Raw genomic sequence first — 15,273 nt, forward strand, 5'->3', positions numbered from 1 at the left:
CAAAGTTATATCCTTGTATCATCTGCCAGCTGAAAATCAATCATAAGATGCTACTGTAGTTCCAAACAGCCAGCTGGAACTGAAGCCCTCACTCTCTAGCTTAGATGTTATTTCAGTTTTCCATTGGCGTATTACTCATGCAGAAGAAGACACGTATTGCTCCGTAATAAGATGATATGTCCGCTCAGAGATCTGCTCAGAAAACTTGCCGCATTATGCTTAATTATTTATCGAACGAAAGGGATCTGATCTTAAGTGAATAAAATCGTACAGCATGGGAAAATATATTTGAGTAGATTACAGTAGACTGTGCATTTTCATAATGAAGAAGCCTTAAAAAGGTAACTACTTTTCTAGGAATTACTGTTCATCCATACGTGTTCCATCAGAGTAGCCGGCGACGTCAATAAATTGTCCTACGTTGCCAGCAGCGGCAGTGAAAAAGTGCAAGAGTCATCTGTTATACTACACCAAGCCACCACGGAATATTGGTCAGCGGCGACAGGACACTTTAAAATAAAAAAGGCTGACTTTGACGCCCCGATAGGGCACAGCAAGGAGATGAATTGAGAGTAAACTCTGTGTTGAAACTCATAAATCTCACATTACAGGCCATATTCAGCTGGGAACATTCAGCATGAGCTGCAGCCCAGTGTCTTTTTTTTTTCATGAGTAGCCATCTTACTAATTACTCGACATGCCGGTTTTAGCACTGTGGTCATGACTGAATGCTTGTCCTTGGTAAGTTAGCAAGCTGAATATGCTTTAAAAAGTCCCCTGCGAGTGTTATCAAGCTGTCAGAAAATAGATAGGCCAAAAAAGAAAAGAAACTGCTTTAGGATGGTTCGAGTACCTCGGCATCACCCCGCCTCGCCCCCCCCCCGCCGTTCTGCCGGGGTCTGATGTTTGCATTGTGACGAAAACTACAAAAGAGTCTCCAATGAATTCAAGCTGTGGTCGATGTGAGCAGGGGGTCAAGAAAATGTGGTATGTCTGGGTGACCTTAATCACACACAGGTTCAGGCGGACTCCGGTTTCACTTGTGGGCCTTATTTCAGGTCACTGCCTCAAAGTCAAAGGAGGGCACAGTCATTATCTCCAGCAGGAGAACCCAATCATCCACACAAAGAAATGAGCTCTGTTCTCTCAATGCACTCAAGTGTTGTCCATCTCCCTGGGCTGAACACATGTATTCGCTGTACGTGCTAATCTATGAAGTGAATTAGCCGTAAGGAATTTGTCCTGGTCTGCTCGCTGTTGCCTCGGCACACAAAGCAGATTTACAACCCATCAAACAGCATTGGTACTGAACCAACATCAAAACCAGTGCCTGGAAAATAGACTGTATTAGTCATATTGTGCATTAGGGTTGGCTATTATGGCTAGCCGCTCTGTCTGCTGTGCCTGTTATTGACAATACACATACAATAAATGTATTACATTATATAGATTGCATGTTCTTTCAATGGATATTTCTACAAGGTCTTCTTTTAGCTCAGAAAAGTAAGCGTTACAATACAGCACCAGAAAAACAGCCAATGTAATTTCATTAGTATTCATACATAAAGTGTGGCTCAAGCACATTTATTAATGTTTGGGTATAAACATAATGACATTATCCAAAGTATAAACCTTATTCAAACCTAATCTATTTTGTTAATTTTTTTACAAATCCTACGTAGGGATGCATGCAATATTTAATATATAAATGGATTTTACTGGATATGCGTTTATAATAAAGCTTTGATAATACATTACATTCAGTGTACAAGTAATGCAATCATTTTACTTTTATTATTAGGCCCATCTATATTTTAATAAATTAATAAATAAATGCTTGCTAGTCTCATACAAAGTTTTTCCATCTCTGTCTTCATGCTTAAAACAAAATTGTAAGATGATTCAAAAATATAACTCTTTAGGCAAAAATATAAGGGCTATTTTAGGTACTATGTCAAACTGTTGATATTGCACATTTAGTTAATGCATTAATACATATAAAATAACAACAAGCAATACTTTTTTGCAGTATTTATTCATATTTGTTAATGTTAATTAATACAAAATACAAATTTTAATTGTTAGATCATGTTGGCTAATGTCCATTAAATAATATTAACAACTTTTGATTTTAATAATGTATTAGTAAATGTTAAAATGTAATTATTAAATCTTCAGTTTCATAGACAGGGCTTAGATTAGGCCAAGATTAGGCCTATTGGGGCATTTAAGTAGCTTTTAGAAAGAAAAACAAATGGAACCTTATTGCAAAGTCTGACCAATCAGGGTTATTGTGTATCCAAACATCCCAAATGTACATGTACACTTTATGGACAAATGTACCTATGGGGTCAGTCAGAACCATCGCTGCAACTGAGCTTCTGTAAACGCTTTGTAGGCTTGATTTAGAGCTATCAGGCTTTAAATCAAGTTAGACAGAGCTGCCAGTCCACAGGCACTCTCGCCTATGTTTAATTAGTACAGATTGACTCCCTCATCATGTGTGACACGAACACTACTGAGGCTACGATCAATGGCACTCATATCCCTTATTGATTTCAATATCATTCAGTAAGATCGCTTTGTTGTGTCACCAATGTGTCTTTACAAGTCCTTGCCACGCAAACAAATAGAAGACAAGCACAGCAAACACTTTAAGCTTGACAGCACTTTAGTCAGACTTCAAACTATGTGTGACTGCAACAAAATGACGATCTGCTCTGGTGAAGGCTGAGGTGAATATATTTCATCTTGTGAGATCTAACCAGCCAAAAAAAATCACAAATAACTACAGTGTCAGCAGAAATCACATGCAATAATCTGTTTAACTGATCTATCAAAGGTAGACTTCACATGCTCAGCAAATGAATCAGTTATGACTCCCGGTCTGATTGTTCCGGAGCATTCAAAAGAGTTTTAACACGTTTCACTTGATTGCATGAGCTCAGCTGTTCATTTTAGGGGACAGTGGCTCAATGTTTTGGGGGAGGAATAACATTATCTGCCCATGTGCTTGGTTTCTGCTTATTGAGATTTATCATGCCCACCATCCATGGCACTCCAAAGGCATCGCCCCATGCAGACAGATTGCAGAACAGCCAAAGCCCATTTGCAGGATTTAAAAAAAAAAAATTTAAAAAGAGAGAGAGAGAGAGAGAGAGAGAGAGAGAGAGAGAGAGAGAGAGAGAGAGAGAGAGAGAGAGAGAGAGAGAGAGAGAGAGAGAGAGAGAGAGAGACAAAGCGATATGAAAGTGCATGGCTCACAAAAGAGAATACTGCTGTCTTTTATCTGGTGATAAAACAATTTTAAAATATACAACATTTGAAACAGCAATGACCATATGAGATGTGTATGCCTTTATGTGTTGTCAAAACATCAATGAGCTTTGAAAAAAAAAAACAGATGCTTTAGTCTGGTCTTATGATTTCATTTTTTTTTTTTGTTAAAGTTTCGAAATACGATCCAAGCCGTTCTGTTCAAATATTAAAATCTCAAACACTTTGAAAGGTGCGCTTTAGGTGTATTTACAGCGCAAAAGAGAAGTGCTTGGTTTGAAAAAGCATTTGTTTCATTTTAGCATTGAAAAGGTGTTTTAAAAAATGTGTTTCATAAAGGAGCGTAAGACTGCACCCAAGGAAAGTCATTTATCTTTCAGCGCCTCTTTGTCCTATTTATTTAGAAAATATACACAATTTTTCAAGCACCCATCATGTGTGACAAAAGCCACTACTGTTAGATGGAGGGAAGCAAAGAGTACGGCAAGGTAATAAACAATACAGTAGCTTTCAAAGTGCTTACTAGGCAAGCGGCAGGCATCCGAAGGCATGCGGGGTCTACAGGGCAGCTCTCTGGGGCCGACAATCTGTACGAACAGTATATGTTTCCAGCTCCTGCTCACATTCCCCTGAACAGCAGGTCTGCCTCTCTTACATTTGACTGCCTGCAGCCAGATTTAATCTAATGAACGCATAATGGCACACACACTATCCTATAATGAAATCTTCTCGGGTCTGTTTTGCAATGCAATACCGAGCTGACATTTTGTTGACATTCCAGATCAGGATTTTGTACTTGAGTCCAAAGCAAGACAAAGTTTGTATGTCATAAATATATAATGATCTTTACTATGAATAGCGATCTTAAAAATAGCAAACTTTCTACCCTGATATTGACATTTGTTAATAACCTCTGCCAGCAAGTTAACTTTGAAAGAATGTCCACTCAAGCCAGCAAAATACACATTTCTTTGTCTCCTGGAAACTTAACAGTCTGTCCGGATCTCATTTACCATCCTCTGAACGCATCTGGCCGCCTGCTGCATGTACAGACCGCAGAGGGGATGCGTATTAAATCGAGAGCACCGGCCATTTAATCTGGCCTCTGATCACACCTTTTTGTCCAATTAAAAAGGAAAGCTAATTGAATTCAATTCCATTTTGCATCTTTTGACCACATTATACAATGTTGATATATTCTGTTACCACTTTTTTCCCCTCTATAGCACCGGTTCACCTTTAAAAGTACATTATATGGTCTCCTGGCTACGTGACGTCCATACGCCATCCACTTTTGTCGTTCCGAGCTCTAATGAGTCTGCTGCGGACTAATTAGAGAAATATGTCTCGGTTGCGCTTGTTGTCCATCCCTGATGACGAGGTGGTTAAAAAGTAGGGATACAAAAACTAAAGGTTCATTGTAATGGTGTTTGCTTCACTATAGAATTAATTAACTAGCAAAGGATATTTAATAGAAAAACAAGATTATACACTACCCGTTGAAGAAATTAAAAAAAAAAAAATCTTCAGCAAGAGCAAGGGTGTATTAAATTGAACAAAAGTGATAGGGGAGATATTTATAATGTTCTATTTCAAATTCTTTTTGAACTTTCTATAAATATGAAACTCTTTTCAACGTTGATGATAATAAGAAATGATAAGAAAGAAAGGTTACACTTTATTTCGATAGTCCACTTTGAATATTCTACTAACTATAAGTAACTTTGCAACTACATGTCAACTAACTGTCATTAGAGTATCAGTTGACTGTCAGTAGACTGGTAGGTTATGGTTAGGTGTTTGGGTCCGGGTTAGTAGAATAAGTTGAATTGTAGTTGCCACTTACTTATAGTAAGTAGAATGTCTGTTGAGGGACCAACAAAATAAAGTTTTAGTAAATATTAAGCGGACAGTCTACAAATACTCTAATGACAGTTAGTTGACATGTAGTTGCAAAGTTACTTATAGTTAGTTGAACGTCTAAAGTGGACTATCAAAATAAAGTGTTACCGAAAGAAATCATAATAGACTGATTTCTGAAGGATCATGTGACACTGAAGACTGGAGTAATGATGCTGAAAATTCAGCTTTGATATCATAGGAATAAATTACATTTTAAAACATTAAAGTAGAACATTTGTTAATAAGTTAAATGGTAATATTTTTTTTTTTAAATGATTAAATAAATGCAGCCTTGTTGAGACTTCTTTCAAAAACATTACAAATATTACGGACCCCAAACTTATTGTATTTCAGTATTGCTTTTATTTATTTTCAAATATCAGAAATGCTACTCATGAATGCTATTCAAATTCATAATGCTATTCAGACTGGGCTTAGGAGCGACGGCTGTCTGTTCAGCATGACAAACGCAAGCCTCGTTGAGAGACAGCTCTGTTGAGGGGCTATTATATAGTCAACAAAGTAACAACGGCTTGGAGCAAATCGCTTGTCCATTGTGTGGTCAAACATTGTTCGGAGCAGGGTTCAAAAGCCTGCCCTAATTGGGTCTCACTCTAGAGACGTCTACTCCATGTCAGCTATGTAGCATAAACTTGCCAGCAGAGCGGAGCAGAGGGTGTCTGAGGCTCAGTGATTAGCACCCTGCCCAGTTAATTTTAGCAAGGTTTGGAACAGGACTAATCAGGAATTAAGAGTCGGCATCCACCCTAAACCGCCTTCTTTACGCCATCACACTTCTCAGGATGGAAAAAAGGCAATTGTCTGCTGTCTCCGATTATCCCCAGGAAAGCCTATAATCTGGCTGACAGTACTTAAGGAGTCAAGCAGCAAATAAACAACATTGATTATCATCCACTGTTCTTTTTTCCCCCTTATTTTTTTGTTTGTCCTGTAGATAGATGAGGAAGTTTAGTGGCTCCAACCCCCCTTCTTACCATCTGCTTCAACAAATGTTAAGGCTGGGTAAATACCCCCTGAGTCCTCTGTCCAAACCAGATTATCAGCTATTCTAAGATGGGGCTGTGCTCTTATCGTCTTCCAATCTCTTTTGCGAGCGTAAATCAAGGAATCTGTGCCGGATTACCTGGATTACAGTGGCTCTGAACAGTGTCTTTAAGTCAACGCCTCCCAACCTGACTTTAGCCGATCTTCTGCTTACCCACTTAGAAAAGATCTCATGCAAATGTATTGTGACACTCAGCTGGTCATCCTTTCCACACAGCACAGTTTCCTAGAAATAAGCCCTGAAGATGGAGGAACTGCTTTTTTTGGAAATTACTGGGGTAGTTCACCCATAAATGGCACTTCTGTCAACATTTACTCACCCTCATGTCGTCCCAAGCCTGTTTGACTTTCATTTCACGGTAGAACACAAAACAAGGCTATTTGAAAAATGTCCACGCTGCTCTTTGCCACACAATGAAAGTAAAAAAAAAGAAAATGTCCTTTTGTCTTGAAGGAAAGACATTAGGATTTTTTTATTAGAATAGGGTGAATTATGTCATATGAACCAAGGCTTGTATGTTTCACATATAATATGCAAATATATTTCACAAAGCAGCACTTTTATCATTTGCCTTACAATGAAAATGAGACATGTTTTATATAAGATAAATCTTACAAAAGAAAGTCAAACAGGTTTGGAACAACATGAGGGTGAGCAAACAATGACAATATTGATTTTGGATGAAGTATCCCCCGTTGATACATTAAACACCTTAAAAACATCATGCCATTAATAAATAAATAGTTAATTGTAAATTATGTTGCAGAGCAGTGCAAAGATGTGGCATACAAAAGATACCTTGCTAGGATGACTATGCAGACAAAATGAAAAACAAGCTCTGGGAAATTGAATTCTGATCTCTTGTTTTAGAAGAATGTATTTCTTAGATGGTGTCCTCTGGAAGATTAGTGTATAACAACGTTCTTCAATTGAATTTTGAGAGCATTTAATCAGACAGCAGTGTATTTATTTTGAAGCTTTTTTACATTTTCCCTTTGAAATAATAATAAGCCTATACAACCTGGCAATCCTAGACAAACAAGAACGACAATCATGTTTAAAAGCAAGTCCTAATCTCCCCCAAAAACCAACAAAAAGCTATATAGCTGTAGAGCTGCTTTAACGCCAGTCGTCTTCCATTAAGGACAATCTCTTCTGCATTTGGATGCTTTTGAATGTGAGAAACAGACTCTCTAATTGGCAAAAAAAAAAAATACTCCTCAATTCTGAACTGAAAGAAATGTCTGCATATATACATAAGCATTATTCATTTCCTTAATCAATAACATTAATATCAGCTATCTCAGAGCAATTGTATGTAAATCTATGCAGCCTAAAAATAGGTATCACTGTGTGGCTTGTGAATATTTATACCATTGTACTTTTAACCAATGGGCACATTTTAACAAGCCATAGCGACAACCGGTGTCTTTGAGATCCGCTTCGATTTTTGAACAGACAAAAGTAGAATTGCAAAAAGAGCATGATTGAATTATTCAGTTTGGCAGAGATTTGGCAGCAGGAGTGCGCTGCACTGCCTTGAGTGCAAATAACAGAGACCATCTTCCTGTTTCCTACACCGCTGCACAGAAAATGCATAAATAGCACTACATAGAGATAATCAGCAAACCCTCTGGGGCTTGGACACAATATTCTCAGTCTGCAGTAATTCCCTCGTGTACCTGATCATTTATAACGACGGACGACTCTCCGGTACCCTCAAATCCTGGCCCCATTCTGCCCCTCTGTGTGTGATGTAATACTAAGGACACAGGATATGATCGATATGAATTATAAATACGATCTCAAGACATATGTTTTGTTGCACTTTCTCAGCAATCTGATCCTAGTCTGTCCTCCTCAAGATACATTTTGTCATTCTAAAGTCCAGCCGATTTATTAATTCATGAGCTCTCCTATGGTGCAGTACCCTCATAGTCAGCACCTGCTGGAGAGGTACTTTCATAGGCATTCAGAGTCAAGTAATGCAATTCCTTACTGGTTTCACTTTCATTGTGCTGTGGCAGTACAGCTTGTTTGGAATCATTACGTTTCCTTAAATTAATCAAAATTAAATGCAACTGTTGATTTATTTTTAGAAATAATTGATGCATGTATTTGCAGGAAAGGAAAAATCAAGCAATGTGTTTCTGAGAACTGTAATACTGCGAAGTCAGATGTGAAAGACAAGTGAAAAGGTAACATTAAAACAATAGTTCACCCAAAAATTAAAGCTGTGTCATCATTTGCTCACCCTCATGTCGTTCCAAATCTGTATGACTTTTTCTTCTGTAGAACTGTTTTGGTTCATATAACGCAAGTCAGTGGGGTTATAACAACACCCCACTGCCTTTCACTGTCTCTTTATTTGATAAAAAAATACAGTAAAAACTGTAATATTATTACAATTTCATATAACTGTTTTCTATTTTAATATTTTATAAAATGTATTTTATTTCTGTGATGCAAATCAAAATTTTCAGCATCATTACTCCAGTCTTCAGTCACATGATCTTTCAAAAATCCTTCTAATATCCCTGATTTGATGCTAAAGAAACATATTATCATATTAACATATTATCATTATCTTATGTTGAAAACAGTTGTGCTGCTTAGAGGGATAGTTCACCCAAAATATACTCATCTTCAAGCCATTCTTGGTGTTTATGACATTCTTCTTTCAGACGAATACAATAAGAGTTAAACATTAAAAAATGTCCTGGCTCTTCCAAGCTTTATAATGGCAGTGAATGGCAAAATTTAAAGCCCAAAAAAGTATATCCATCCATTATAAAAGTAATCCACACGGCTCCGGGCGGTTAATAAAGGCCTTCTGAAGCAAAACAAAATATGATAGCAAAATATCCAAATTTAACACGTTATAAAGTAAAATATCTAGCTTCCAGCGTCTGCCTTCCGTATTCAACTTAAGGAAAAAGTGTAACGCCTTTCGCAGTTCAAAATGCTTATGCTACTTCCGACGTCATTGTCGCGCCAGTTACGTTTTTTTTATGCAAAATTCAAAGTCGTTGTATAACGTATTAAATATGGATATTTTTCTTACAAAAACCCATAGATTCGCTTACGGCCTTTATTAACCCTCTGGAGCCGTGTGGAGCACTTTTATAATGGATGGGTTCACTTTTTGTGGGCTGCCATTATAATGCTTGGAAGATATAACTTAAATATAAATATCTATTTGTCTGAAATAGGAATATCATATATACCTAGGATGGCTTGAAGGTGAGTAAATCATGGGGTAATTTGTATTATTGGGTGAACTATACCTTTAATATTGTTTGTGGAAAGTTTAATTGTTTTTTTCAGGATTATTTGGAGAATAGAAACTTCAAAAGAACAGCATTTATATGAAAAACAATTATTTTGTAACATACATTTCTCTACTATCACTTTTGATCAATCATCGCCGCTGAAATATGAAAAATGTCTCACTTTGTGTGTAAATTACTTTCATTTTATGGGTGAACTGTACAGTACCTTTAATAAGTTCAAGGTTGTTTTAGGCTAATGTTGTCAATCCCTGAGGCATCTGCTTTATTAAGGCCGTAACTTCACAGACTCAGTTAATCAGTCTCCTTATTGACAGTTGCTTTATTAGATTATGAGGAAACATGCAGGTACTTTAGCGTTGTGCACACCACATGGAGCCACATAATCTGCAGTATGCAGCAAGCATTCCTATTTGATTCAATGAGAATTCTCTTTCCCCTAAATGCTGTCAAACAAATAATGCATTTAAGCTCAATGCCACAAATCAAGCAGAGCCAACACACGAAACTCTCCTCAGCTGTCACAGTCAATTTGAAGAATAACAATGGCTAAATTACATATCTTTAAGAAACATAATTTGCCAGCAGATGGAGACCAATCTGTTGGAAGATTTTTGCCCATTCTTTAAATCCAAAGACAGTAAGACTCTCTGGAATACTTGATTGTGATTGGCCGATTGCGGCATTCTGCGTTCAGATTTGTATAATGACCACTTGACAGTATAATTGACCGTTGTAAAAGGCAACTGATTTCCTATATGACTGTACTAGTCTTTTGTGGTCTTTTTCTTCTCAAACAACTGATAAAAAGATATTTACAAGTATGCATTTGGCAGACGCTTTTATCCAAAGCAACTTATACTGCACTCAAATTTTATGTTTAATTAATTCATGCATTCCCTGGGAATTGAAGCCATGACCTTGGCATTGCTAGCACCATGCACTACTCTTTTGGCGACAGAAGGATAAAATCATATCAATTCAAATCACTATTTCATGTATATTCCTTTATTTATTTGGTAGAAGCTGTGTTGTAGAAGCAGCAGCCTGCTGGTTGTACATTATCTCTTACATATTTGACACAGAATCGTTTGGTAGAATGCTTGTGCAAGCTGGAGTGAGCAAAAGTGTTTTACGAAAGAGCAAACGTGCTTTGGTGATGGTCTTATCTCTCAGTTCTTATGGAAGTGTGCATGCAAACATAGTCATGAGTGTACACATAGTTTAGCACATAGAGAGTTTACATTGCGATATTAATAGCAGGCTGACATTTGCACACTACCTCGGAAAAAAAGGAGACAAGCTCAACGTAGTGCATGTGCACCATTTTCTCTAATCACCAAGGACATATTTCCCTCAAGGGAAATGGTTAGCTCTCCAGTCTTGCAATTTAAAGTAACTTTGATAAGCAATTAAATTGTTTTACATTGTGCCTTTCTCCCTTGTTTCATGTGAACTTTTGGAACAGATGCTTTGAAACCACATACATGGAAACAATGTCTGACTCTGGGGCCTGCTCACAAACGAATGTTGAGGAAATACAGGTGTGTGATCAGTGAGCCTTAAAAAATGAAATTGTTCAGTTTTGTAAAAAGGTATATTTCAAAAGATGCAAAAATTCCAGTGCAGTTGCATAATTGGGCTAAATAAATGTGGTTGTGTAATTAATGTTCGCTGTGAAAAAAAGTTGCTGCCTTAAATTTTAAAGTACAATCAATTTGGATGTTTAAGTAATTTCAACTTAAATTACATTAACCTCTTAAGCTCTGGGACCATTTTTGGGATTTCCTCCTGGATTTGGCCTACCAAATTGAAAAGCTTCCCATACCCACATACAGTGGTCTAAATATAAAATGTTGGTGTCATTTTAAAGGAAACCCTTAGAACTTTAGAACACTGCTAAAAGTGATAAACATGTAAGTATATGTTGTCTAAGCTGTAATATAAAAAAGTACCACTGTATATTGGTATGGGGGAGGGGTAGGGGGTAGGAGGGTATGGGGGTGTCCTCCCTTCAGATCCATTTGTATAAATTTTGCATACAACATGATACAGACAAAATTCTTTTTTTCCAGTATTTTCTGGAATCTAGTGGAAACAGCCCAAAATGTCTGCAGGGTTCTAGAGCACACAGGGCCTGAGTTACGCACTTTCAAAACTGAATTTATAACCAAACAATCAAAAAGCGTCTCTTTTATGGGGGGTGGGGGGTATTACAGCTTAGACAACATATGTTTATCACTTTTAGCAGTGGTTTATGTAACTTCTAAGGGTTTCCTTTAAAATGACACCAACATTTTGAATTTAGACCACTGTATGTGGGTATGGGAATTTTGATAGGCCAAATTCAGGTGGTTGGTACCAGAGTACCATGGTACCAGAGTAAAATAACTTACTTTGTGTAAAACAAATGCCAAAGAGATGCATATCTCCAGAAAGTAGAGACTCTAAGATTACAAATGGTACCACATATGAGGTCAGAGCTCATCCACAGACATTTGACCCTACAGGGTCCGCAGAGTTTAAGTTTAAGATGACTTAAAAAAAACGTATAAAAAACTTTGAAATTTGCTAAACTTGTGAACACAAATTTTGATGAGTTAAGGCAATGTAAAAACATATGTTGTCATAACTTATTAAACATACAATTTGTTACAGTGTATAGAATATTTAAAGAGCCATTGTGGCCCAACCAATTAATGCACCACAGCATTTTAACTTTATGCTTCACAGTAAAAAAATGTAATAAAATTACAATTAAAAATAATACATTCAATGGGAATATATACATTGGGATCCAAAAATCTGAGACCAGATTATTATTATTATTTTTTTAAATCATCAAAAGAAGAAGTAGGCTACATAATAATATCAAACAATTCATTTTGTGACTTTTTCCCCCCTGATTTTATTATTTAAAATAACAATGAGCATTACATTAGAAAACTACAATGCAGAAACATTATCACTAGACTTCTGGACCCCATTGCATATGGATGTAAAATTGTTTAATAAATGACGCATGGAAATGTGCAGTACAATGCAAAAGACTTTAATAAACTTTCAAAGCTCAAACATACATAAAACAGTTATATACAGTTGACTTCACATGTTGGCAAATCAAAGTAGAATACAAAGATAATGTAAGGTGCTTCATATATCATGAAAGTGATGTGACCATCTCCCTTACAATAAAAAAGCCAATTTCTTCTTTCCCCCCTTCCATCTCTTTCTTTGTCTATCGCAAATATCCAGGCATGTCTAATTGTTACTTGCACAGTGCTACAGTTTTATGTGTGAGTAATTCTGTGTTTCCTTCTCCAGAGCGTTGCACTTGACACCATTAAGACATCTGATACCTCCGCAGGAATAAGAGGTCAAACATTTGGGCCCAAAGACACTTCTACAAATCAGTCCATTTGCTAAAAAGGAGTAAATTACAGCTTGAACAAAAGTGCTATCCATCGAAGCGATTTATTAGTGATGTAATAGTCATTCAAGACGGAAATATCCGACTATTAAGTTTCACAAAAGAGAGCTTAAGCTGTGGGATGCTTGTTATCACGACTTTAAAGTGCTCATGTAGGGTGAGTTCCCGTTTGATTGTAAATTTATCGCTGTTGACATAAAATCTGAATAGTCCACGTTGTATTTTCGTGCTCTGTATTGTATTTTCTACTTTCAATATACTTTTTTTTTTCCCCGTCTTGGTTGTATGAATACATAGCATGTCAGTTTCAGAATATACAAACACCCAGGTGATGTAACTAAAACCTACCATCTCGTATGACAGTTTGCCGGAGGCTTTCTATTCAAAATCAGTTAAATACATCTCACAGGTTATATTGGCTCTGGTAAAAGCGAACTACAACAGACAACATATAAAGTTCAGACCCGGTGTCCCTTTCTACTGCGTACAAGGAGATTCTGTGATTAGAAAGCGAGAACGCTGTCCCATACGACTGCAGCTTAGTAAAGCATTAGGGCTATATTAGACTCTTCCATGTCCCAAATTCGGAGACAATCAGTGTCACAGATAAAGTGTGTTGGTACCTCCATGCATTTCAATGTTAGCCACACATTAACAAGCCTTGGCAATCAGTGACGAGGAGTTTGTCGTATCGAGGCCGTGATAAAAGATCTATCGGATACGGCGCCTGTGCGAGCACAGAATGAACAAATAAAACAGTAATAGCAGGAGAACAAAAGATAGATAGAATAAAAAAGGAAAACAGAAACAACCACCAGGCACGTCAAAGTTTCAACAAACTTTGTCTTATGTGTCAATCAAGAAAATCAGTGAACAAAATCAATAAATAGACACACAGACGACAAGGACTGTGATGCTGCTATACATAAATACATATCTATATAAACATCCTATACAGAGGCCTTTGACATATTCATATTCCATTTGGATAAGCAGAGTGGAGGTGTCTCTCGTGCCCTATTCGGTGCAACCGGTGAATGAGGACAAAAGGGTTTAAACAAAGCATTTCAAACCTCCTAAAAGTCACAAGCAGAGTTTCGGGCGGATAAATTAGTCTGATGTTGCTCTCTAGGACTCGTTTGAGGCTGGAGATTCTGTACAGTTCGCGTTTTCACCTCTTCAGTGATTGCCTTCCTCTCCCTCCCTCCCTCTCTTTAGGAAATGGCAGCTAGAGATTGATTTTTATCCTGTGGGAGCGAGCTGTACCTGTGCCACAGAGTGTGCCATAGAGTGGTGGTTTCAGTGCCGTCTCCTGTAATATAGAGAGACAGACAGATATAGGGAGATTGTAGTTACAAAATCATCTGGCTTGCTAGGCTGCAGTATGTACTGTGTAAGATGATAATGAAGCCCTCTCTCTCTCTGGACATATACATTCACATGCATACATAAAGAGAGAGAAAGAGAAAGCATTCTTCAAGGAACAGACTAAAAGAGGTTTGGGCTATTTTTATCTCATCGGATTTACCTTGAAGAATGCTGGGTGTTATCAACGGGTAAAAGTGACTAGTCAGTGCATGCAGGTAAACCAAATTGCTTTTTACATCCACCACACTACAGCAACACTCATTAATTGATGACAACAGGAAGCTCATGTGACTAAAACATTCCTTTTTAAGATAGTTGGATAGTGGTTTGGTATAACACTTTGAAAAAAAAAATATTTTAAAAAGAGAATTAATACGGTTGTATTCAATTCATTATTACTTTTCTGAGTCAACATCATTGAAATCCATATCTGCAAGCAACAGTGGATGTGGATGTCTAATGAGCATGTGCAAGAGAAAAGTACCATTTCAAAGCTCTTTATTGTCACTCTCAACCATGCCAAAAAGAAAAAAAAAAAAAACATTAAGCGACCTAAGAGACTTTTTCAATCTGACAACACTGACATTAAAGTGCAGCTTAACTGGTAGAACTCAATGCTAGCAATGGCAAGGTCATTGTTCATTTCCCAGGAAACACACATGCTGATAAAATGTATATAATGGATTTAAGTTATTTTGGGGAGGGACATTTTTTTTTTTACGTCACACTGCTGTTCCAACTTCAAAAATGCAGAAACACAAATAGTATTTCTACAGGAGCCCATTTAATCATTGTATGACCACAAGTGAAAAGCTAAAATTGTATCAAAATACAGTAAAAACATGAAATGATGTTACAATTTAAAATACAATTTAATTTTCAGCATATTTACTTCAGTCTTCAGTCTCACACGATCCTTCAGAAATCATTCTAATATGCTG

General features: G+C 37.0%; 1 protein-coding gene across 2 annotated transcripts in view; it reads right to left on the reverse strand.

The window, feature by feature from the left end:
* pcdh11 (protocadherin 11) overlaps positions 1–15,273 on the reverse strand; it is a 261,233-nt gene that overhangs the window by 225,799 nt on the left and 20,161 nt on the right. The window contains exon 4 of one of the 2 annotated variants that reach the window (XM_079839535.1): positions 12,572–14,276. The exons of the other annotated variant lie outside the window; for it this stretch is intronic. Within the exon in view, the coding sequence (XP_079695661.1) occupies positions 14,193–14,276 (84 nt within the window). The 3' untranslated portion in view covers positions 12,572–14,192. Of the gene's footprint in view, positions 1–12,571; positions 14,277–15,273 lie in introns of those variants that run through there. 2 annotated transcript variants of the gene reach the window in all.

Source organism: Gobio gobio (assembly GCF_949357685.1).
Source record: "Gobio gobio genome assembly, chromosome: 16".
NCBI lineage: Eukaryota > Metazoa > Chordata > Actinopteri > Cypriniformes > Gobionidae > Gobio > Gobio gobio.